Here is a 26,524-nt window from a genome sequence, read left to right as displayed (position 1 = left end):
TCAGCTAACATTTATTCTGTTATTCTGTTAAATATTCCTATTCATTGAACAAGTAAATTCTAGTACAATAGGTGTGTGTGTGTGTGTGTGTGTGGTGTGTGTGTGTATGCGTCCGTGTGTGTTTAGTGCAGTTTAGTGCAGATGTATTGGAGGAGCTGTTTAATCTCACTTAATCCTACAGGGTTCTCCTGTCCTCTGACGACCTCCGCGTAGCTGCGCTGGTCCTGCTGTTGGGCTCTGTGAGGTGGAGGGGGGCCAGGTCTGGGCTGTGGGACTTCCTCTCTGGTCTGGTAGGGGTGGTGGTCTGGTGCGGGATAAAAGGCTGGGCCCGGTCTGGTCTGGCTAAGCCGATGGAAGTGGTGATGCTCTGGGGGTGGGTGGGGCCTGTGGGGTGCACTGGGTCTGGTGTGGCGTTGAAGGGGCCTGGGGCTCCTTGGTGGTGCAGTGGTCTGGTAGGGGTCTCTGGGTGCTCCTCTGTCCAGTACAGCATGGGGTGTTTGTCTACCAAGTGCTACGTCCTTTAGGGACTTGGCAAACATCCCTATTGTCTGCTTCCTCAGGTGGGAGTGGTCGTGTAGATGCTCTGGGGTGATTGTTGGGTGGTGAGCAATGTGTATGTTCGGGAGTAGGCCACACCCTCTGGTGATGTCAGCGTTGGCTTTCTGGATGGTACGGGGATGAAAGTCTTTGCGGGGCAGCAGAGTGGAGATGGTGATGTGGGAGTTGGGGAACCACTCAGAGGCCCTCTCTGCTACTCTGTTGACCAGGCTGCCTACTCTCTCCTGCTCCTCTCGTAGGTTGTTGGTGCCGGTGTGAATAATAATGTGGCCTGGTGTGCCAAAGTCAGGCTGGGACAGGATGTGGAGTGCATCTTGTGTTTTTGGGCACCATATTTTGCGCACCTTGTGTTGGGGGAAGAGTTTATCTTCTTGAATGAATTTCCCATTTGAGTCAATGAGGATGGCCACCTCAGTGGGTTTTACCAGATTGGTGCGTTTTCGGTCTGGGGCTGGAGTAGACAGGGCCTGTGTACATGGAGGGGTGTGTGGGGGTGTGTCAGGGGGGGCCAGAGAGCTTCTCTCTGTAGTAGTTGTCTCAATGTGGGCCTCTTTGTTGACTGGGGGTGTGGGTAAAGTGTTGTCGGTATGGGGGGGGATTGTGGGTAAAGGTGGGTCAGTGGGGTTGTTAGGTGTGGTGAGGGGCTGCAGCTTCTCTCTGGGAGTCTCTACAGTCTGTTCTCTCTGCTGTAGCACCCTCTTGATGACAGACAACTCCTTTGCCATCTCCTCCTTTACCTGCACTAGCTCTCTCCTCATGGTGGCTTTTACCTCCTCAAGCGCTGTGGTAAGGCTCTCTCTCAGCTCCTGGACAGAGTTCTTCAGCTGGGTCCTGCACTGGTTGATCTGGTCCTGTAGAAGCTCTGTGTCTGGGCTGGGGGTGGTGTAGCTGGGGGGCTGCTCCTTCAGCTCAGTAACCCATACCTCTAACAGAGCCAGCCTGTCTCTCAACAGGCTGATGGTAGTGTGGTCTTGGCTCTGGTGGTTGTAGGCAGGCAGGGGGGAGGATAGTCCTGCTGTTGGGGTGCCTGAGGTGAGGGGAGAGGTCAGGGTGCTGTCCTTGTCTTTTTTACTTTCTGCTATCTTCATTAGGGTGGGGAAGTCCTGCACAACAGAGCTGAGTGCAGCCTCACTGCCCTGGACCATGATAGTACCGTTCTGATACATGTTTACCGTCAGAAACCTGTTTTCCTGGTCCTTATCGCTGTCCTCAAAAATGTGGATTTGTCTTCCCTTGCAGATGCCTTTCTTCGTGGTGTAGCTGAAATGGCTAGTTACAGCTGTATGCCAGGCAGTAGTGTGGTCTGTGTAAAATAGCAGGTTTGTAACAGTCCCGTTTTGTGAGCAGTCAGCAAACAAAGTTTCTGGGTTCTCCCTCAGAATTCGGTGTTTAAAGTTGATTCTTCCCTTCTCTGATTTTATTTCTGCTGGGTATTCAAAAAACAACGGAGAAAGTCTCTCAGTCTCTGCCGTTACTATCGATGCTAGCGCTGCCTCAGTGGCCATGTTGCTATGGTTACCACCAGTAAACGGTTAGAGCTGGACGGTGAGCTAGCTGACAGATTTTAATTTGGCTAGCTACCACGATGAAGATTGGTCTTTTTACTCACTCTCTGTCAATCTTTTCCTCCTGTTTTGATCTTCAGTTGTACAATTAGATTACCTATACATTTTTTTGCTAATTTAGTCGTGTCAATCTCGCTCTTAACAACCAAAAAGTTATAACAAGTCAGGAGCTGTTCTTCTGCATGACTCTCTCTCTCTCTCTCTCTCTCTCTCTTAGTGTCTCTCTCTCTTAGTGTCTCTCTCTCTTAGTGTCTCTCTCTCTTAGTGTCTCTCTCTTAGTGTCTCTCTCTCTTAGTGTCTCTCTCTCTCTTAGTGTCTCTCTCTCTCTTAGTGTCTCTCTCTCTCTTAGTGTCTCTCTCTCTCTTAGTGCCTCTCTCTCTCTTAGTGTGTCTCTTTCTCTTAGTGTCTCTCTCTCTTAGTGTCTCTCTCTCTCTTAGTGTCTCTCTCTCTTAGTGTCTCTCTCTCTCTCTTAGTGTCTCTCTCTCTCTTAGTGTCTCTCTCTCTCTTAGTGTCTCTCTCTCTTAGTGTCTCTCTCTCTTAGTGTCTCTCTCTCTCTTAGTGTCTCTCTCTCTCTTAGTGTCTCTCTCTCTCTTAGTATCTCTCTTAGTGTCTCTCTCTCTTAGTGTCTCTCTCTCTCTTAGTGTCTCTCTCTCTCTCTTAGTGTCTCTCTCTCTCAGTGTCTCTCTCTCTCAGTGTCTCTCTCTCTCTTAGTGTCTCTCTCTCTCTTAGTGTCTCTCTCTCTTAGTGTCTCTCTCTCTCTTAGTGTCTCTCTCTCTTAGTCTCTCTCTCTCTCTTAGTGTCTCTCTCTCTCTTAGTGTCTCTCTCTCTCTTAGTGTCTCTTTCTCTTAGTGTCTCTCTCTCTTAGTGTCTCTCTCTCTCTTAGTGTCTCTCTCTCTTAGTCTGTCTCTCTCTCTTAGTGTCTCTCTCTCTCAGTGTCTCTCTCTCTCAGTGTCTCTCTCTCTCTTAGTCTGTCTCTCTCTCTTAGTGTCTCTCTCTCTCTTAGTGTCTCTTTCTCTTAGTGTCTCTCTCTCTTAGTGTCTCTCTCTCTCTTAGTGTCTCTCTCTCTTAGTCTGTCTCTCTCTCTTAGTGTCTCTCTCTCTCTTAGTGTCTCTCTCTCTCTTAGTGTCTCTCTCTCTCTTAGTGTCTCTTTCTCTCTGTCTTTCTCTTTCCGTCTTCTCCAATTCAGTTCAGTGGACTTTATTTACATGGCAAGTTACATTACTTACATTGTCAAAGTATACATATAACAAACATGGTGGGACCAACAGCAATAATAATAGTAGTAGTGGAAATGGGATTACCATTAACAGCAACTACAACAACAATATTAATGAGAATAACAATACATTAAAGCAATAGTAGTCGACCAGTCTCAACACGACTCAGAAGACACTGAAAGCAGAAACAAAACTAAATGGGGAATATTATTGACATTACATTGCATATTTCACTGGCTGTCCCTCAGGTTATGGCAGGAGGACACATATTTGGCTGCAAAACTGCACATTTTGGCTCTTCATCCTATTTCTCTCCTCTGTCTCTCTCTGCCTGTGTCTAGTGTGGAGTGGTAATGACAATGGCATGTGTGTGTAATCAACAGCAGCTCCAGCACCTGTCTCATGGTGGTCATGCCCTCCCGGTGCCCCTCACCCCCCAACCTGCTGGGCTCCAACCCCCTCAACCCCCCCTGTCCACCGCGGGCAGCGCCAGCCTCCTGGCCCTCTCCTCTGCCCCCCTGCCCACCGCGGGCAGCGCCAGCCTCCTGGCCCTCTCCTCTGCCCTCGCTGCCCACCAGCTGCCCCTAAAGGACGACAAGAAACACAACGACAACAACAGAGGTAAACACTGACACTCTACTTAAGGTTGTAGTAGATAATCCTCTTTTTATTAGTTTATTTTGTTTTGTATATTTGTTTATGGAGACAGTTTTATATAGTAGAGACAGATGGTCTATAACAGGTTTCAGTAGTACTCTCTCTAGTAGAGACAGATGGTCTATAACAGGTTTCAGTAGTACTCTCTAGTAGAGACAGATGGTCTATAACAGGTTTCAGTAGTACTCTCTCTAGTAGAGACAGATGGTCTATAACAGGTTTCAGTAGTACTCTCTCTAGTAGAGACAGATGGTCTATAACAGGTTTCAGTAGTACTCTCTCTAGTAGAGACAGTTGGTCTATAACAGGTTTCAGTAGTACTCTCTCTAGTAGAGACAGATGGTCTATAACAGGTTTCAGTAGTACTCTCTCTAGTAGAGACATATGGTCTATAACAGGTTTCAGTAGTACTCTCTCTAGTAGAGACAGATGGTCTATAACAGGTTTCAGTAGTACTCTCTCTAGTAGAGACAGATGGTCTATAACAGGTTTCAGTAGTACTCTCTCTAGTAGAGACAGATGGTCTATAACAGGTTTCAGTAGTACTCTCTCTAGTAGAGACAGATGGTCTATAACAGGTTTCAGTAGTACTCTCTCTAGTAGAGACAGATGGTCTATAACAGGTTTCAGTAGTCCTCTCTCTAGTAGAGACAGATGGTCTATAACAGGTTTCAGTAGTAATCTCTCTAGTAGAGACAGATGGTCTATAACAGGTTTCAGTAGTACTCTCTCTAGTAGAGACAGATGGTCTATAACAGGTTTCAGTAGTACTCTCTCTAGTAGAGACAGATGGTCTATAACAGGTTTCAGTAGTACTCTCTAGTAGAGACAGATGGTCTATAACAGGTTTCAGTAGTACTCTCTAGTAGAGACAGATAGTCTATAACAGGTTTCAGTAGTACTCTCTCTAGTAGAGACAGATGGTCTATAACAGGTTTCAGTAGTACTCTCTCTAGTAGAGACAGATGGTCTATAACAGGTTTCAGTAGTACTCTCTCTAGTAGAGACAGATGGTCTATAACAGGTTTCAGTAGTACTCTCTCTAGTAGAGACAGTTGGTCTATAACAGGTTTCAGTAGTACTCTCTCTAGTATAGACAGATGGTCTATAACAGGTTTCAGTAGTACTCTCTCTAGTAGAGACAGTTGGTCTATAACAGGTTTCAGTAGTACTCTCTCTAGTAGAGACAGATGGTCTATAACAGGTTTCAGTAGTACTCTCTCTAGTAGAGACAGTTGGTCTATAACAGGTTTCAGTAGTACTCTCTCTAGTAGAGACAGATGGTCTATAACAGGTTTCAGTAGTACTCTCTCTAGTAAAGACAGATGGTCTATAACAGGTTTCAGTAGTACTCTCTCTAGTAGAGACAGATGGTCTATAACAGGTTTCAGTAGTACTCTCTCTAGTAGAGACAGATGGTCTATAACAGGTTTCAGTAGTACTCTCTAGTAGAGACAGATGGTCTATAACAGGTTTCAGTAGTACTCTCTAGTAGAGACAGATGGTCTATAACAGGTTTCAGTAGTACTCTCTCTAGTAGAGACAGATGGTCTATAACAGGTTTCAGTAGTCCTCTCTCTAGTAGAGACATATGGTCTATAACAGGTTTCAGTAGTACTCTCTCTAGTAGAGACATATGGTCTATAACAGGTTTCAGTAGTACTCTCTCTAGTAGAGACAGATGGTCTATAACAGGTTTCAGTAGTACTCTCTCTAGTAGAGACAGATGGTCTATAACAGGTTTCAGTAGTCCTCTCTAGTAGAGACAGATGGTCTATAACAGGTTTCAGTAGTACTCTCTCTAGTAGAGACAGATGGTCTATAACAGGTTTCAGTAGTACTCTCTAGTAGAGACAGATGGTCTATAACAGGTTTCAGTAGTACTCTCTAGTAGAGACAGATGGTCTATAACAGTTTCAGTAGTACTCTCTCTAGTAGAGACAGATGGTCTATAACAGGTTTCAGTAGTACTCTCTCTAGTGGAGACAGATGGTCTATAACAGGTTTCAGTAGTACTCTCTCTAGTAGAGACAGATGGTCTATAACAGGTTTCAGTAGTACTCTCTAGTAGAGACAGATGGTCTATAACAGGTTTCAGTAGTACTCTCTCTAGTAGAGACAGATGGTCTATAACAGGTTTCAGTAGTACTCTCTCTAGTAGAGACAGATGGTATATAACAGGTTTCAGTAGTACTCTCTCTAGTAGAGACAGATGGTCTATAACAGGTTTCAGTAGTACTCTCTCTAGTAGAGACATATGGTCTATAACAGGTTTCAGTAGTACTCTCTCTAGTAGAGACATATGGTCTATAACATGTTTCAGTAGTACTCTCTCTAGTAGAGACAGATGGTCTATACCAGGTTTCAGTAGTACTCTCTCTAGTAGAGACATATGGTCTATAACAGGTTTCAGTAGTACTCTCTCTAGTAGAGACAGATGGTCTATAACAGGTTTCAGTAGTACTCTCTCTAGTAGAGACATATGGTCTATAACAGGTTTCAGTAGTACTCTCTCTAGTAGAGACAGATGGTCTATAACAGGTTTCAGTAGTACTCTCTCTAGTAGAGACAGATGGTCTATAACAGGTTTCAGTAGTACTCTCTCTAGTAGAGACATATGGTCTATAACAGGTTTCAGTAGTACTCTCTCTAGTAGAGACATATGGTCTATAACAGGTTTCAGTAGTACTCTCTAGTAGAGACAGATGGTCTATAACAGGTTTCAGTAGTACTCTCTCTAGTAGAGACAGATGGTCTATAGCAGGTTTCAGTAGTACTCTCTCTAGTAGAGACAGATGGTCTATAACAGGTTTCAGTAGTACTCTCTCTAGTAGAGACATATGGTCTATAACAGGTTTCAGTAGTACTCTCTCTAGTAGAGACAGATGGTCTATAACAGGTTTCAGTAGTACTCTCTCTAGTAGAGACAGATGGTCTATAACAGGTTTCAGTAGTACTCTCTAGTAGAGACAGATGGTCTATAACAGGTTTCAGTAGTCCTCTCTCTAGTAGAGACAGATGGTCTATAACAGGTTTCAGTAGTACTCTCTCTAGTAGAGACAGATGGTCTATAACAGGTTTCAGTAGTACTCTCTCTAGTAGAGACAGATGGTCTATAACAGGTTTCAGTAGTACTCTCTCTAGTAGAGACAGATGGTCTATAACAGGTTTCAGTAGTCCTCTCTCTAGTAGAGACAGATGGTCTATAACAGGTTTCAGTAGTACTCTCTCTAGTAGAGACAGATGGTCTATAACAGGTTTCAGTAGTACTCTCTCTAGTAGAGACAGATGGTCTATAACAGGTTTCAGTAGTACTCTCTCTAGTAGAGACAGATGGTCTATAACAGGTTTCAGTAGTACTCTCTCTAGTAGAGACAGATGGTCTATAACAGGTTTCAGTAGTACTCTCTAGTAGAGACAGATGGTCTATAACAGGTTTCAGTAGTCCTCTCTCTAGTAGAGACATATGGTCTATAACATGTTTCAGTAGTACTCTCTCTAGTAGAGACAGATGGTCTATAACAGGTTTCAGTAGTACTCTCTCTAGTAGAGACAGATGGTATATAACAGGTTTCAGTAGTACTCTCTCTAGTAGAGACAGATGGTCTATAACAGGTTTCAGTAGTACTCTCTCTAGTAGAGACATATGGTCTATAACAGGTTTCAGTAGTACTCTCTCTAGTAGAGACAGATGGTCTATAACAGGTTTCAGTAGTACTCTCTCTAGTAGAGACAGATGGTATATAACAGGTTTCAGTAGTCCTCTCTCTAGTAGAGACAGATGGTATATAACAGGTTTCAGTAGTCCTCTCTCTAGTAGAGACAGATGGTCTATAACAGGTTTCAGTAGTACTCTCTCTAGTAGAGACATATGGTCTATAACAGGTTTCAGTAGTACTCTCTCTAGTAGAGACAGATGGTCTATAACAGGTTTCAGTAGTACTCTCTCTAGTAGAGACAGATGGTCTATAACAGGTTTCAGTAGTACTCTCTAGTAGAGACACATGGTCTATAACAGGTTTCAGTAGTCCTCTCTCTAGTAGAGACAGATGGTCTATAACAGGTTTCAGTAGTCCTCTCTCTAGTAGAGACAGATGGTCTATAACAGGTTTCAGTAGTCCTCTCTCTAGTAGAGACAGATGGTCTATAACAGGTTTCAGTAGTACTCTCTCTAGTAGAGACAGATGGTCTATAACAGGTTTCAGTAGTACTCTCTCTAGTAGAGACAGATGGTCTATAACAGGTTTCAGTAGTACTCTCTCTAGTAGAGACAGATGGTCTATAACAGGTTTCAGTAGTCCTCTCTCTAGTAGAGACATATGGTATATAACAGGTTTCAGTAGTCCTCTCTCTAGTAGAGACAGATGGTCTATAACAGGTTTCAGTAGTACTCTCTCTAGTAGAGACATATGGTCTATAACAGGTTTCAGTAGTACTCTCTCTAGTAGAGACAGATGGTCTATAACAGGTTTCAGTAGTACTCTCTCTAGTAGAGACAGATGGTCTATAACAGGTTTCAGTAGTACTCTCTCTAGTAGAGACAGATGGTCTATAACAGGTTTCAGTAGTACTCTCTCTAGTAGAGACAGATGGTCTATAACAGGTTTCAGTAGTACTCTCTCTAGTAGAGACAGATGGTCTATAACAGGTTTCAGTAGTACTCTCTCTAGTAGAGACAGATGGTCTATAACAGGTTTCAGTAGTACTCTCTCTAGTAGAGACAGATGGTCTATAACAGGTTTCAGTAGTACTCTCTCTAGTAGAGACATATGGTCTATAACAGGTTTCAGTAGTACTCTCTCTAGTAGAGACAGATGGTCTATAACAGGTTTCAGTAGTACTCTCTAGTAGAGACAGATGGTCTATAACAGGTTTCAGTAGTCCTCTCTCTAGTAGAGACAGATGGTCTATAACAGGTTTCAGTAGTACTCTCTCTAGTAGAGACAGATGGTCTATAACAGGTTTCAGTAGTACACTCTCTAGTACATGTTCTATAAACGGTTTTAGTAGTATTCTCCCTAGTACAATCAGATTCTTTAACAGGTTTCAGTATCACTCTCTAATGCAATCAGATGTTCAATAACAGGTTTCAGTTGTACACTCTCTTTTGCAATCAGATGTTCTATAACAAGTTGAATTAGTACTCTTTAGTACAGTCAGATGTTCGATAACAGGGTACTGTAGTACTCTCAAGTAGAGAGACGTTCTAAAAAAGGATTCAGTAGTACTCTGTAGTACATTCAGGTGTTCTTTAACACGTTTCAGTATTACTCTCTAGTACAGTAAGATGTTCTATGACAGGTTTTATATTTGAGATTCTTCAAATAGCCACCCTTTGCCTTGATGACATCTTTGCACACTCTTGGTATTCTCTCAATCAGCTTCAGCTAGAATGCTTTTCCAACAGTCTTGAAGGAGTTCCCACATATGCTGAGCACTTGCTGGCTGCTTTTCCTTCACTCTGCAGTCCAACTCATCCCAAACCATCTCAACTGGGTTGAGGTCGGGGGATTGTGGAGGCCAGGTCATCTGATGCAGCACTCCATCACTCTCCTTCTTGGTAAAATAGCCCTTACACAGCCTGGAGGTGTGTTGGGTCATTGTCCTGTTGAAAAGCAAATGATAGTCCCACTAAGCGCATACCAGATGGGATGGCATATCGCTGCAGAATGCTGTGGTAGCCATGCTGGTTAAGTGTGCCTTGAATTCTAAATAAATCACTGACAGTGTCACCAGCAAAGCACCCCCACACCATAACACCTCCTCCTCCATGCTTTACGGTGGGAAATACAAATGCGGAGATTTATTTTATTTTTTATTTCACCTTTTTTTTAACCAGGTAAGCCAGTTGAGAACAAGTTCTCATTTACAACTGCGACCTGGCCAAGATAAAGCAAAGCAGTGCGATAAAAACAACACAGAGTTACATATGGAATAAACATAAACAAAACATACAGTCAATAACACAATAGATAATTTATATACAGTGTGTGCAAATGTAGTAAGTTATGTAGGTAAGGCAATAAATAGGCTATAGTGCAAAATAATTACAATTTCGTATTAACACTGGAATGCTAGATGTGCAGAAGATGATGTGCAAATAGAGATACTGGGGTGCAAATGAGCAAAATAAATAACAATGTAAATAACAACATGGGGATGAGGTAGTTGGGTGGGCTAATTACAGATGGGCTGTGTACAGGTGCAGTGATCGGTAAGCTGCTCTGACAACTGTTGCCTAAAGTTAGTGAGGGAGATAAGTGTCTCCAGCTTCAGAGATTTTTGCAGTTCGTTCCAGTCATTTGCAGCAGAGAACTGGAAGGAATGGCGGCCAAAGGCGGTGTTGGCTTTGGGGATGACCAGTGAGATATACCTGCTGGAATGCATACTACGGGTGGGTGTTGCTATGGTGACCAATGATCTAAGATAAGGCGGGGATTTGCCTAGCAGTGATTTATAGATGGCCTGGTGCCAGTGGGTTTGGCGACGAATATGTAGTGAGGGCCAGCCAACGAGAGTGTACAGGTCACAATGGTGGGTAGTATTTGGGGCTTTGGTGACAAAACGGATGGCACTGTGATAGACTACATCCAATTTGCTGAGTAGAGTGTTGGAAGCTATTTTGTAAATGACATCGCCGAAGTCAAGGATCGGTAGGATAGTCAGTTTTACGAGGGCATGTTTAGCAGCATGAGTGAAGGAGGCTTTGTTGCGAAATAGGAAGCCGATTATTTGGATTGGAGATGCTTAATGTGAGTCTGGAAGGACAGTTTACGGTCTAACCAGACACCTACAGTGAGGGAAAAAAGTATTTGATCCCCTGCTGATTTTGTACGTTTGCCCACTGACAAAGAAATGATCAGTCTATAATTTTAATGGTAGGTTTATTTGAACAGTGAGAGACAGAATAACAACAACAAAATCCAGAAAAACGCATGTCAAAAATGTTATAAATTGATTTGCATTTTATTCCATTGGTCGTGTTTCTTGGCCCAAGCAAGTCCCTTCTTCTTATTGGTGTCCTTTAGTAGTGGTTTCTTTGCAACAATTCAACTATGAAGGCCTGATTCACACAGTCTCCTCTGAACAGTTGATTTTGAGATGTGTCTGTTACTTGAACTCTGTGAAGCATTTATTTGGGCTGCAATTTCTGAGGCTGGTAACTCTAATGAACTTATCCTCTGCAGCAGAGGTAACTCTGGTCTTCCATTCCTGTGCCGGTCCTCATGAGAGCCTGTTTCATCTGGTTTTTGCGACTGCACTTGAAGAAACTTTAAAAGTTATTTACATTTTCCGTATTGACTTACCTTCATGTCTTAAAATAATGATGAACCGTTGTTTCTCTTTGCTTATTTGAGCCTTGATGTAGAAATCTTCATCGAAATCTAGGTTAGTTATTGCTGTTCTGATGTCCAGAAGCTCTTTTCGATCAAAGGAAACGATGGCGGAAATATTATTTACAAAAAAAACTTTAAGATCTGCATCATAAAAAAAAAAAGAATTGCAGAATTGGTCAGGAGCTTGTAAAATGTGAACCTCGGCAAGACGGAGCTGCTCTTCCTCCCGGGGAAGGACTGCCCGCTCCATGATCTCGCCATCAAGGTTGACAACTCCATTGTGTCCTCCTCCCAGAGTGCAAAGAACCTTGGCGTGACCCTGTCCTCTGCGAACATCAAAGCAGTGACTCGCTCCTGCAGCGACATCTTGTCTCTTAGAGGCTGCTCGCCTACTAATCTCACTGCAACCCCCCTCTAGGTCTCTGATCACTACTTTGTTTCCTTTTCTGTCTCCCTTTCCTCCAACCCTAACCATTCAGCCCCTACCCAGAGTCATGCGACGTCGCAATCTTCGTTCACTCTCTCCCACTACTCTCTCCTCTTCTATCCTATCATCTCTCCCTTCTGCTAAATCCTTCTCCCTCCTGTTTCTTGATTCTGCCTCTTCAACCCTACTCTCTTCCCTTTCCGCATCCTATGACTCAGTCCCCTTTCCTCCCCTCCTGCTCCGTGGCTGAGTGACTCATTGCATGTTTACAAAACAGGGCTGTGCGAAACTGAGCAAAAATGGGGGGAAGCTAAACTTCCAGAGGACCGATCACCCCCTCCTCTCTCTTCCTCTGTATCCGCTGCTAAAGCCACTTTCTATCACTCTAAATGTCAAGCTTCTGCCTTCTGGAAACTATTTTCCACCTTCTCCTTCTTCCTTAATCCTACACCCCCTCCCTCCTTCCTCTCTGTGGACAACTTTGTCCCCACTTTGAAAAGAAGGTTGACAATATCCGCTCCTCATTCACTCAGAGTATTGAGTCCACTGGTCCCAATCCCACAGAACTACCCTACGCCTTGACCTCTTTCACCCCTCTCTCTCCTGATGAAATCCTGCAACTAGTGAGGTCCGGCCACTGGACAACATGCCCTCTTGACTCCATCCCCTCATCCCTTTTCCAGACCATCTCTGGATACCTTCTCCTATTCCTCACTTCCCTCATCAACTCATCCCTGACCACTGGCTTTGTCCCCTCTGACTTCAAAATTGCCTGAGTCGCTCCCCTCCTCAAGAAACCAACACTCGACTCCTCTGACGTAAAAAAACTACAGACCGGTATCGGCTTTTTTTTTTTTCTTTCTAAAACACTTAAGCATGCTGTCTCTGACCAACTCTCTCGCTATCTCTCTCAGAATGATTTTCTTGATCCTAACCAGTCAGGCTTCAAGACGGGTCACTCAACCGAGACTGCTCTTCTCTGTGTCACGGAGGCTCTCCGGATTTCTAAAGCTGACTCTCTCTCCTCTGTTCTCATCCTCCTAGATCTTTCCGCTGCCTTCGACACCATGAACCATCAGATCCTCCTCTCCATCCTATAATAATAATAATAATATGCCATTTAGCAGACGCTTTTATCCAAAGCGACTTACAGTCATGCGTGCATACATTTTTTGTGTATGGGTGGTCCCAGGGATCGAACCCACTACCTTGGCGTTACAAGCGCCGTGCTCTACCAGCTGAGCTACAGAGGACCTCTCAGGGCTGGGCTGGGCGTCAGGCTCTTGCATTGCATCCTACCTGGTAGGCCACTCCTACCAGGTAACGTGGAGAGGATCTGTGTCTGCACCACATACTCTCACTACTGGTGTCCCGCGGGGCTCGGTTCTAGGCCCTCTCCTCTTCTCTCTATACAACAAGTCACTCGGCTCCGTCATATCCTCACATGGTCTCTCCTATCATTGCTATGCGGATGACACTCAACTACTTTTCTCCAGATATCTCAGCTTGGATGTCGGCCCACCACCTCAAGCTCAACCTCGACAAGACTAAGCTGCTCTTCCTCCCGGGGAAGGCCTGCCCACTCCAAGACCTCTCATCACGGTTGACAACTCCACAGTGTACCCCTTCCTGAGTGCAAAGAACCTTGGGAGTTACCCTGGACAACACCCCCTGTCCTCTGCGAACATCAAAGCAGTGACTCGCTCCTGCAGCCACATCTTGTCTCTTGGTCCTCCCACCCCTACGGGAGGTCAGCTCCAGCCCAGTCCAAGCTCTTCTCTGTCCTGGCACCCCAATGGTGGAACCATCTTCCCCCTGAAGCTAGGACAGCAGAGTCCCTGCCCATCTTCAGAAAACATCTGAAACCCTACCTCTTCAAAGAGTATTTTAAATAATCCCATAGCACCCCTCCTCGCACCACCTCCTCACAACCCCCCCCCACCCCACCCCCCTCAAAAAAGCCTTTCATGAACAAACGTACTTGACACCTTCCCTTACTAGCTCTGACCTTGCTGATAACTACTTTGAGGAAAATGTACTTACTATTTAGCAGATGCTCTTATCCAGAGCGACTTACAGTTAGTGAGTGCATACATTATTTTTTTATTTTTTCATACTGGCCCCCCGTGGGAATCGAACCCACAACCCTGGCGTTACAAACCCCAACCAGAAGCCATGGATTACAGGAAACATCCGCACTGAGCTAAAGGGTAGAGCTGCCGCTTTCAAGGAACGGGACTCTAATCCGGACGCTTATAAGAAATCCCGCTATGACCTCCGACGAACCATCAAACAGGCAAAGAGTCAATACAGGTCTAAGATTGAATCATACTACACTGGCTCTGACGCTCGTCGGATGTGGCAGGGCTTGAAAACTATTACAGACTACAAAGGGAAGCACAGCCGCGAGCTGCCCAGTGACACAAGCCTACCAGACGAGCTAAACCACTTCTATGCTCGCTTCGAGGCAAGCAACACTGAAGCATGCATGAGAGCACCAGCTGTTCCGGATGACTATGTGATCACGCTCTCCGTAGCCGATGTGAGTAAGACTTTTAAGCAGGTCAACATTCACAAGGCCGCAGGGCCAGACGGATTACCAGGACGTGTACTCCGTGCATGTGCTGACCAACTGGCAAGTGTCTTCACTGACATTTTCAACATGTCCCTGACTGAGTCTGTAATACCAACATGTTTCAAGCAGACCACCATAGTCCCCGTGCCCAAGAACTCTAAGATAACCTGCCTAAATGACTACCGACCCGTAGCACTGACGTCTGTAGCCATGAAGTGCTTTGAAAGACTGGTCATGGCTCACATCAACAGCATAATCCCAGAAACCCTAGACCCACTCCAATTTGCATACCGCCCCAACAGATCCACAGATGATGCAATCTCTATCGCACTCCACACTGCCCTTTCCCACCTGGACAAGAGGAACACCTACGTGAGAATGCTATTCATTGACTACAGCTCAGCATTCAACACCATAGTGCCCTCTAAGCTCATCACTAAGCTAAGGATCCTGGGACTAAACACCTCCCTCTGCAACTGGATCCTGGACTTCCTGACGGGCCGCCCCCAGGTGGTAAGGGTAGGTAACAACACATCTGCCACACTGATCCTCAACACGGGGGCCCCTCAGGGGTGCGTGCTCAGTCCCCTCCTGTACTCTCTGTTCACCCATGACTGCATGGCCAGGCACGACTCCAACACCATCATTAAGTTTGCCGACGACACAACAGTGGTAGGCCTGATCACCGACAACGATGAGACAGCCTATAGGGAGGAGGTCAGAGATCTGGCCGTGTGGTGCCAGGACAACAACCTCTCCCTCAACGTGACCAAGACAAAGGAGATGATTGTGGACTACAGGAAAAAAAAGAGGACTGAGCACGCCCCCATTCTCATCGACAGGGCTGTAGTGGAACAGGTTGAGAGCTTCAAGTTCCTTGGTGTCCACATCACCAACGAACTATCATGGTCCAAACACACCAAGACAGTCGTGAAGAGGGCACGACAAAGCCTATTCCCCCTCAGGAGACTAAAAAGATTTGGCATGGGTCCTCAGATCCTCAAAAAATTATACAGCTGCACCATCGAGAGCATCCTGACTGGTTGCATCACCGCCTGGTATGGCAACTGCTTGGCCTCTGACCGCAAGGCACTACAGAGGGTAGTGCGTACGGCCCAGTACATCACTGGGGCAAAGCTTCCTGCCATCCAGGACCTCTATACCAGGCGGTGTCAGAGGAAGGCCCTCAAAATTGTCAAAGACTCCAGCCACCCTAGTCATAGACTGTTCTCTCTGCTACCGCACGGCAAGCGGTACCGGAGTGCCAAGTCTAGGTCCAAAAGACTTCTCAACAGCTTCTACCCCCAAGCCATAAGACTCCTGAACAGCTAATCATGGCTACCCGGACTATTTGCACTGCCCCCCCACCCCATCCTTTTTACGCCGCTGCTACTCTGTTAAGTATTTATGCATAGTCACTTTAACTCTACCCACATGTACATATTACCTCAACTACCTCAACTAGCCGGTGCCCCCGCACATTGACTCTGCAACGGTACCCCCCTGTATATATAGCCTCCCTACTGTCACTTTATTTTATTCTGCTCTTTTTTTCTCAACACTTTTTTTTGTTGTTGTTTTATTCTTACTTTTTTTGTTTAAAATAAATGCACTGTTGGTTAAGGGCTGTAAGTAAGCATTTCACTGTAATGTCTGCACCTGTTGTATTCGGCGCATGTGACCAATAAAATTTGATTTGATTTGAAACGCCATGCTCTACCAACTGAGCTACATCCCTGCCAGCCATTCCCTCCCCTACCCTGGACCAATTGTGCGCTGCCCCATGGGTCTCCCGGTCACGGCCGGCTACAACAGAGCCTGGATTCCAACCAGGATCTCTAGTTGCACAGCTAGCACTGCGATGCAGTGCCTTAGACCACTGCGCCACTCATACTATGACTGTCATATGCGGTTGTCCCACCTAGCTATCTTAAAATGAATGCAAGTCACTGCTAAATGACTATAATGGAAATGTAAAATGTAGTAGTGCTATGCTAAGCACTAGCCTAACTCCAGAGTAGCAGGGATAGACTAACTAGAGTAGAGAAGGTGTTAGCTTATCATGCTAACAGGCGCTACGTGGGCTTGTGTTAATCTCCATTTTGACCACAGCCTCAGTAGCATAGCTACTCCATTGTTAGCCTAAATGTCAGAGTTTAACAGCGCTAATCTGAATGAGCCCAATAGACAGAATACTCTGGATGTGTGTTTTACAGTGACCTGTGTTTAAGAGTGTGTGTAGTTATTTGTGTGTATGTGACATTTTATGGCTTATCTGAAGTTTTCTCTCTCTTTCTCACCCATTTGCTCCCTCCCTCTGTCTCTCTTCCCCTCTCTCTCTCTCTGACAATCCTTCAGACAGAGACTCAGTCAAGGTAAGACTTATTTTCCTTCTAATTCTTCTGGTGTCTTGTTAGGGAGAGAGAGAGAGAGAGTTCAGTGTTTTAGGTTAATTAGTCTCTACGTGGTCTGTTCTGTTCTTGCAGTCAAACATTTAGTTTGTTGAATACGCAATGAGATGATAAGCATGGCTTTCTTCACAGACTGAACACACACACACACACACACACACACACACACACACACACACACACACACACACACACACTGCTTAATTCATTTTATATGTACAGTGGGGGAAAAAAGTATTTAGTCAGCCACCAATTGTGCAAGTTCTCTCACTTAAAAAGATGAGAGAGGCCTGTAATTTTCATCATAGGTACACGTCAACTATGACAGACAAATTGAGAAAAAAAAATCCAGAAAATCACAATGTAGGATTTTTAATGAATTTATTTGCAAATTATGGTGGAAAATAAGTGTCCTGCTAAGCATTCAAAATGTAACGAGTGCTTTTGGGTGTCAAGGAAAATGTATGGAGTAAAAAGTACATTATTTTCTTTAGGAATGTAGTGAAGTAAAAGTAGTCAAAAATATTAATAGTAAAGTGCAGATACTCCAAAAACAATACTTAACTACTTATTTTTACTTAAGTACTTTACACCACTGACAAAATCCAACAATGTTGTCACAACCGTTCAATCAAACCAGCAACACTGTAATTATGTCATGTCATAGTATCGTGGGGACCAGGTTAGAGTTACTAGATAATTGGCTTGGTGACACGGAGTCTACATTCCGTTATGTCAAAGGAGATTACTGATGTTTATGATAGCATGATGGATGGACAGGATATATGACTTGGGGGTAAAGAGTAATAACATCAAAGAACGGGAGTGCCCATGATGATTACCAGATGTTCGTGGAGAGACTCGTAACAGAGTGTATATATAGAGAGAGTGGATCTTTGTTCTGGAGTGAGGGAGATGATAGAGGCAAAGCTCTGTCCTTCTGTTATAACTAACCATGGTACCATATTAAATATCTAATATTAACTCCCCATCAAAAGTGACTAAATATATCCTTACATTCGTAATCACTTATAATATAATATAATAATATGCCATTTAGCAGACGCTTTTATCCAAAGCGACTTACAGTCATGCGTGCATACATTTTTTTGTGTATGGGTGGTCCCGGGGATCGAACCCACTACCTTGGCGTTTCAAGCGCCGTGCTCTACCAGCTGAGCTACAGAGGACCACAAGCACTTGATACCCTAGAAACTCATCATAACAAACACAAACAAACTAATAAACAGATGTTTAGTTTCCTGAAAACAAGAATCAGACATTTCAAAACAGAACACAAACACAGTATCTGAGGTAACAGTGAGTAAGTAACAGATGTTGATGCGCCACAAGCTGGCGGAACCCTGTGGACGGTTGCCAGGGCAACAGGAGACCAAAGACCAGGAGCTTATTGGCTTCATAGAGTCTTACTGCAGGCCACGGAGTTAAACACCCCACCTGTCTGTGTGTGTGTGTGTGTTAGTGTGTGTGTGTTAGTGTGTGTGTGTGTGTGTGTTAGTGTGTGTGTGTGTGTGTGTGTGTTAGTGTGTGTGTGTTTGTGTGTGTTTGTGTGTGTGTGTGTGTGTCTCTTTGTAGTGTTGTAATGAAAGTCATTCATCTCTGTCTCTTTACTCAGCACCACACAACTGACTATTTAATATTGCAACAAACTTCGCACACACACACACACACACACAAACACACACACACACACACACACTAACACACACACACACACACACACACACAAACACACACACACACACACACACACACACACACACACACACACACACACACACACACACACACACACACACACACACACACCCGCAAAGACCTAGAGCCTGGTGTGACACACATCACAGAGGATTAGGAGTGGGAGGGGACCATGGAGTGGGAGGGGCCCATGGAGTGGGAGGGGCCCATGGAGTGGGAGGGGACCATGGAGTGGTAGGGGACCATGGAGTGGGAGGAGACCATGGAGTGGGAGGGGACCATGGAGTGGGAGGGGACCATGGAGTGGGAGGGGACCATGGAGTGGGAGGGGACCATGGAGTAGGAGGGGACCATGGAGTGGGAGGAGACCATGGAGTGGGAGGGGACCATGGAGTGGGAGGGGACCATGGAGTGGGAGGAGACCATGGAGTGGGAGGGGACCATGGAGTGGGAGGGGACCATGGAGTGGGAGGGGACCATGGAGTGGGAGGGGACCATGGAGTGGGAGTGGACCATGGAGTGGGAGGGGACCATGGAGTGCCTCTCCATCCTGTCCCAATCCAATACAAATCAAATCAAATTGTAAAAGAATGGAATTAAGAAATATATACAGTCAAATATTTGAGATTTTTCAAAGTAGCCACCCTTTGCCTTGATGACAGTTTTGCACACTCTTGGCATTCTCTCAACCAGCTTCATGAGGTAGTCACCTGGAATGCATTTCAATTAACAGGTGTGCCTTCTTCAAAGTTAATTTTTGGAATTTATTTCCTTCTTAATGCATTTGAGCCAAACAGTTGTGTTGTGACAAGGAAGGGGGGGGTATACAGAAGATAGCCTTATTTGGTAAAATATCAAGTCCATATTATGGCAAGAACAGCTCAAATAAGCAAAGAGAAACAACAGTCCATCATTACTTAAAGACATGAAGGTCAGTCAATACGGAATATTTCAAGACCCAGAGTTACCTCTGCTGCAGAGGATAAATTCATTAGTTACCAGCCTCAGAAATTGCAGCCCAAATAAATGCTTCATAGAGTTAAAGTCACAGACAGATCTCAACATCAACTGTTCAGAGGGGACTGTGTGAATCAGGCCTTCATGGTCGAATTGCTGCAAAGAAACCAATACTAAAGGACACCAATAAGAAGAAGAGACTTGCTTGGGCCAAGAAACACGAACAATGGACATTACACCGGTGGAAATGTCCAAATTTGAGATTTTTGGTTCAACCAGCCGTGTCTTTGTGAGACGCGGTGTGGGTGAACGGATGATCTCCGCATGTGTGGTTCCCACCGTGAAGCATGGAGGAGGAGGTGTGATAGTGTGGGGGTGCTTTGCTGGTGACACTGTCAGTGATTTATTTAGAATTCAAGGCACACTTAACCAGCATGGCTACCACAGCATTCTGCAGCGATACGCCATCCCATCTGGTTTGGGCTTAGTGGGACTATCATTTGTTTTTCAGCAGGACAATGACCCAACACACCTCCAGGCTGTGTAAGGGCTATTTTACCAAGAAGGAGAGTGATGGAGTGCTGCATCAGATGACCTGGCCTCCACAATCCCCCGACCTCAACCCAGTTGAGATGGTTTGGGATGAGTTGGACTGCAGAGTGAAGGAAAAGCAGCCAACAAGTGCTCAGCATATGTGGGAACTCTTTCAAGACTGTTGGAAAAGCATTCCAGGTGAAGCTGGTTGAGAGAATGCCAATAGTGTGCTACGCTGTCATCAAGGCAAAGGGTGGCTAATTGAAGAATCTAAAATATAAAATATATTTTGATTTGTTTAACACTTGTTTGGTTACTACATGATTCCATATGTGTTATTTCATAGTTTTGATGTCTTCACTATTATTCTACAATGTAAAAAATAGTAAAAATAAAGAAAAACCCTGGAATGAGTAGGTGTGTCCAAACTTTTGACTGGTACTGTAAATATTAGGACGAGCAATGTCAGAGTGGCATTGACTAAAATACAGTAGAATACAGTAGAATATAATACAGTATATACAGTGGGGGAAAAAAGTATTTAGTCAGCCACCAATTGTGCAAGTTCTCCCACTTAAAAAGATGAGAGAGGCCTGTAATTTTCATCATCGGTACACGTCAACTATGACAGACAAATTGAGAAGAAAAAAAATCAGAAAATCACATTGTAGGATTTTTTATGAATTTATTTGCAAATTATGGTGGAAAATAAGTATTTGGTCACCTACAAACAAGCAAGATTTCTGGCTCTCACAGACCTGTAACTTCTTCTTTAAGAGGCTCCTCTGTCCTCCACTCGTTACCTGTATTAATGGCACCTTTTTGAACTTGTTATCAGTATAAAAGACACCTGTCCATAACCTCAAACAGTCACACTCCAAACTCCACTATGGCCAAGACCAAAGAGCTGTCAAAGGACACCAGAAACAAAATTGTAGACCTGCACCAGGCTGGGAAGACTGAATCTGCAATAGGTAAGCAGCTTGGTTTGAAGAAATCAACTGTGGGAGCAATTATTAGGAAATGGAAGACATACAAGACCACTGATAATCTCCCTCGATCTGGGGCTCCACGCAAGATTTCACCCCGTGGGGTCAAAATGATCACAAGAACGGTGAGCAAAAATCCCAGAACCACACGGGGGGACCTAGTGAATGACCTGCAGAGATCTGGGACCAAAGTAACAAAGCCTACCATCAGTAACACAATACGCCGCCAGGGACTCAAATCCTGCAGTGCCAGACGTGTCCCCCTGCTTAAGCCAGTACATGTCCAGGCCCATCTGAAGTTTGCTAGAGTGCATTTGGATGATCCAGAAGAGGATTGGAAAAATGTCATATGGTCAGATGAAACCAAAATATAACTTTTTGGTAAAAACTCAACTCGTCGTGTTTGGAGGACAAAGAATGCTGAGTTGCATCCAAAGAACACCATACCTACTGTGAAGCATGGGGGTGGAAACATCATGCTTTGGGGCTGTTTTTCTGCAAAGGGACCAGGACGACTGATCCGTGTAAAGGAAAGAATGAATGGGGCCATGTATCGTGAGATTTTGAGTGAAAACCTCCTTCCATCAGCAAGGGCATTGAAGATGAAATGTGGCTGGGTCTTTCAGCATGACAATGATCCCAAACACACCGCCCGGGCAACAAAGGAGTGGCTTCGTAAGAAGCATTTCAAGGTCCTGGAGTGGCCTAGCCAGTCTCCAGATCTCAACCCCATAGAAAATCTTTGGAGGGAGTTGAAAGTCCGTGTTGCCCAGCGACAGCCCCAAAACATCACTGCTCTAGAGGAGATCTGCATGGAGGAATGGGCCAAAATACTAGCAATAGTGTGTGAAAACCTTGTGAAGACTTACAGAAAACGTTTGACCTGTGTCATTGCCAACAAAGGGTATATAACAAAGCATTGATAAACTTTTGTTATTGATCAAATACTTATTTTCCACCATATTTTGCAAATAAATTCATTAAAAATCCTACAATGTGATTTTCTGGAATGTTTTTTCTCTTTTGGTCTGTCATAGTTGACGTGTACCTATGATGAAAATTACAGGCCTCTCTCATCTTTTTAAGTGGGAGAACTTGCACAATTGGTGGCTGACTAAATACTTTTTTCCCCCACTGTAAGTATATTTAAAACCAAATACTTTTAAACTGTTACTCAAATAGTATTTTACTGGGTGACTTTTACTTGAGTCATTTTCAATTAAGGTATCTTTACTTTGACTCAAGTATGAAAATTGGGTACTATTTCCACAACTGGCTTTTGTAGTGATGTAGTGTTTGTTTGTGGTGCTGGTTTGATTGAACGGTTGTTACAATGTTGTTGGCTTTTGTAGCGATGTAGTGTTTGTTTGTCAGGTCTTTGTAGTTTTTTGTCAGGGCTTTGTAGTTTTCAAATCAAATCAAAATCAAATCAAATCAAAGTTATTGGTCACATACACATGGTTAGCAGATGTTATTGCGAGTGTAGCGAAATGCTTGTGCTTCTAGTTCCGACAGTGCAGCAATATCTAGCCAGTAATATCTAACAGTTCCACAACAAATATCTAATACACACAAATCTAATTAAAGGAATGGAATAAGAATATATAAATATATGGATGAGCAATGTCATTATCAGAGTGGCATAGGCTAAGATGCAATACACAGTGAGGGAAAAAAGTATTTGATCCCCTGCGGATTTTGTACGTTTGCCCACTGACAAAGACATGATCAGGCTATAATTGTAATGGTAGGTTTATTTGAACAGTGAGAGACAGAATAACAACAAATAAATCCAGAAAAATGCAAATCAAAAATAAATTGATTTGCATTTTAATGAGGGAAATAAGTATTTGACCCCTCTGCAAAACATGACTTAGTACTTGGTGGCAAAACCCTTGTTGGCAATCACAGAGGTCAGACATTTCTTGTATTTGGCCACCAGGTTTGCACACATCTCAGGAGGGATTTTGTTCCACTCCTCTTTGCAGATCTTCTCCAAGTCATTAAGGTTTCGAGGCTGACATTTGGCAACTCCAACCTTCAGCTCCCTCCACAAATTTTCTATGGGATTAAGGTCTGGAGACTGGCTAGGCCACTCCAGGACCTTAATGTGCTTCTTCTTGAGCCACGCCTTTGTTGCCTTGGCCGTGTGTTTTGGGTCATTGTCATGCTGGAATACCCATCCACAAACCATTTTCAATGCCCTGGCTGAGGGAAGGAGGTTCTCACCCAAGATTTGACGGTACATGGCCCAGTCCATCGTCCCTTTGATGCGGTGAAGTTGTCCTGTCCCCTTAGCAGAAAAACACACCCAAAGCATAATGTTTCCACCTCCATGTTTGACGGTGGGAATGGTGTTCTTGGGGTCATAGGCAGCATTCCTCCTCCTCCAAAAACGGCGAGTTGAGTTGATGCCAAAGAGCTCGATTTTGGTCTCATCTGACCACAACACTTTCACCCAGTTCTCCTCTGAATCGTGTGTTACCAATTGTTTTCTTGGTGACTATGGTCCCAGCTGCCTTGAGATCATTGACAAGATCCTCCCGTGTAGTTCTGGGCTGATTCCTCACCGTTCTCATGATCATTGCAACTCCACAAGGTGAGATCTTGCATGGCGCCCCAGGCCGAGGGAGATTGACAGTTATTTTGTGTTTCTTCCATTTGCGAATAATCGCACCAACTGTTGTCACCTTCTCACCAAGCTGCTTGACAATGGTCTTGTAGCCCATTCCAGCCTTGTGTAGGTCTACAATCTTGTCCCTGACATCCTTGGAGAGCTCTTTGGTCTTGGCCATGGTGGAGAGTTTGGAATCTGATTGATTGATTGCTTCTGTGGACAGGTGTATTTTATACAGGTAACAAGATGAGATTAGGAACACTCCCTTTAAGAGTGTGCTCCTAATCTCAGCTCGTTACCTGTATAAAATACACCTGGGAGCCAGAAATCTTTCTGATTGAGAGGGGGTCAAAAACTTATTTCCCTCATTAAAATGCTAATCAATTTATAACCTTTTTGACATGCGTTTTTCTGGATTTTGTTGTTGTTATTCTGTCTCTCACTGTTCAAATAAACATACCATTAAAATTATAGACTGATCATTTCTTTGTCAGTGGGCAAACGTTCAAAATCAGCAGGGGATCAAATACTTTTTTCCCTCACTGTAGATAGTATAGAATACAGTATATACAGTTGAAGTCGGAAGTTTACATACACTTAGGTTGGAGTCATTAAAACTCGTTATTCAACCACTCCACAAATGTATTGTTAACAAAGTATAGTTTTGGCAAGTCGGTTAGGACATCTACTTTGTGCATGACACAAGTCATTTTTCCAACAATTGTTTACAGACAGATTATTTCACTTATAATTCACTGTATCACAATTCCAGTGGGTCAGAAGTTTACATACACTAAGTTGACTGTGCCTTTAAACAGCTTGGAAAATTCCAGAAAATGATGTCATGGCTTTAGGAGCTTCTGATAGGCTAATTGACATCATTTGAGTCAATTGGAGGTGTACCTGTGGATGTATTGCAAGGCCTACCTTCAAACTCAGTGCCTCTTTGCTTGACATCATGGGAAAATCAAAATAAATCAGCCAAGACCTCAGAAAAAAAATTGTAGACCACCACAAGTCTGGTTAATCCTTGGGAGAAATTTCCAAACGCCTGAAGGTACCAAGGTCATCTGTACAAACAATAGTACGCAAGTATAAACACCATGGGACCACGCAGCCGTCATACTGCTCAGGAAGGAGACGCGTTCTGTCTCCTAGAGATGAACGTACTTTGGTGCGAAAAGTGCAAATCAATCCCAGAACAACAGCAAAGGACCTTGTGAAGATGCTGGAGGAAACAGGTACAAAAGTATCTATATCCACAGTAAAACGAGTCCTATATGGACATAACCTGAAATGCCGCTCAGCAAGGAAGAAGCCACTGCTACAAAACCACCATAAAAAAGCCAGACTACGGTTTGTAACTGCACATGGAGACAAAGATCGTAATTTTTAGTTAAATGTCCTCTGGTCTGATGAAACAAAAATAGAACTGTTTGGCCATAATGACCATCGTTATGTTTGGAGGAAAAAGGGGGAAGTTGCAAGCCGAAGAACACCTTCCCAACCGTGAAGCACGGGGGTGGCAGCATCATGCTGTGGGGGTGCTTTGCTGCAGGAGGGACTGGTGCACTTCAGAAAATAGATGGCATCATGAGGAAGGAAATTTACGTGGATATATTGAAGCAAAAGCTCAAGACATCAGTCAGGAAGTTAAAGCTTGGTCTCAAATGGGTCTTCCAAATGGACAATGACCCCAAGCATAATTCCAAAGTTGTGGCAAAATGGCTGAAGGACAACAAAGTCAAGGTATTGGAGTGGCCATCACAAAGCCCTGACCTCAATCCTATAGAAAATGTGTGGGCAGAACTGAAAAAGCGTGTGCGAACACGGAGGCCTCCAAACCTGACTCAGTTACACCAGCTCTGTCAGGAGGAATGGGCCAAAATTCACCCAACTTATTGTGGGAAGCTTGTGGAAGGCTACCCGAAACCTTTGACCCAAGTTAAACAATTTAAAGGCAATGCTACCAAATACTAATTGAGTGTATGTAAACTTCTGACCCACTGGGAATGTGATGAAAGAAATAAAAGCTTAAATAAATAATTCTCTCTACTATTATTCTGACATTTCACGTTCTTAAAATAAAGTGTTGATCCTAACTGACCTAAGACAGGGAATTTTTACTAGGATTAAATGTCAAGAATTGTGAAAAACTGAGTTTAAATGTATTTGGCTAAGGTGTATGTAAACTTTTGACTTCAACTGTACATATGAGATGGGTAATGCAAGATATGCAAACATTATTAAGATAGTATATAATACATTATATACATATGAGATGGGTAATGCAAGATATGTAAACATTATTAAAGTGCCATTATTAAAGTGAATAGTGTTCCATTTATTAAAAGTGGCCAGTGATTTTCAAGTCTGTATGTAAGCAGCAGCCTCTCTGTGCTAGTTTTATCAGGTCTGTCGTTTTTTGGCAGGTCTTTGTAGTTTTTTGTCAGGTCTTTGTAGTTCTTTGGCAGGTCTTTGTAGTTTTTTGTCAGGTCTTTGTAGTTCTTTGGCAGGTCTTTGTAGTTTTTTGTCAGGTCTTTGTAGTGGTCTTGTCAGTGGTGTGTTATACAGTAGCTAGTCTGAATATCTTGGCTTAACAAAACACTGATCTTGAATGTGTGTGAAATCACAGTTTGCAGTTTGTTTAATACTGCTCTGATCTGTCATCTGTACTGTTTAATACTGCTCTGATCTGTCATCTGTACTGTCTAATACTGCTCTGATCTGTCATCTGTACTGTCTAATACTGCTATGATCTGTCATCTGTACTGTCTAATACTGCTATGATCTGTCATCTGTACTGTCTAATAATGCTATGATCTGTCATCTGTACTGTCTAATAATGCTATGATCTGTCATCTGTACTGTCTAATACTGCTCTGATCTGTCATCTGTACTGTCTAATACTGCTCTGATCTGTCATCTGTACTGTCTAATACTGCTCTGATCTGTCATCTG

General features: G+C 43.8%; 1 protein-coding gene across 1 annotated transcript in view; it reads left to right on the top strand.

Moving 5' to 3' along the window:
* The window catches only part of LOC311141338 (transducin-like enhancer protein 4), a gene marked incomplete at both ends in the record, with an annotated part of 114,914 nt that overhangs the window by 65,230 nt on the left and 23,160 nt on the right, over positions 1-26,524 (top strand). The window contains 2 exons of the mRNA XM_084176633.1: positions 3,718-3,961; positions 16,695-16,711. Of these exons, the coding sequence (XP_084032759.1) occupies positions 3,718-3,961; positions 16,695-16,711 (261 nt within the window). The remainder of the gene's footprint in view (positions 1-3,717; positions 3,962-16,694; positions 16,712-26,524) is intronic.

Source organism: Coregonus lavaretus, assembly GCF_964263955.1.
Source record: "Coregonus lavaretus genome assembly, chromosome: 14".
NCBI lineage: Eukaryota > Metazoa > Chordata > Actinopteri > Salmoniformes > Salmonidae > Coregonus > Coregonus lavaretus.
The sequence above is the reverse complement of the archived record's forward strand: the minus strand, read 5'-3'. Positions and strand labels throughout refer to the sequence as shown.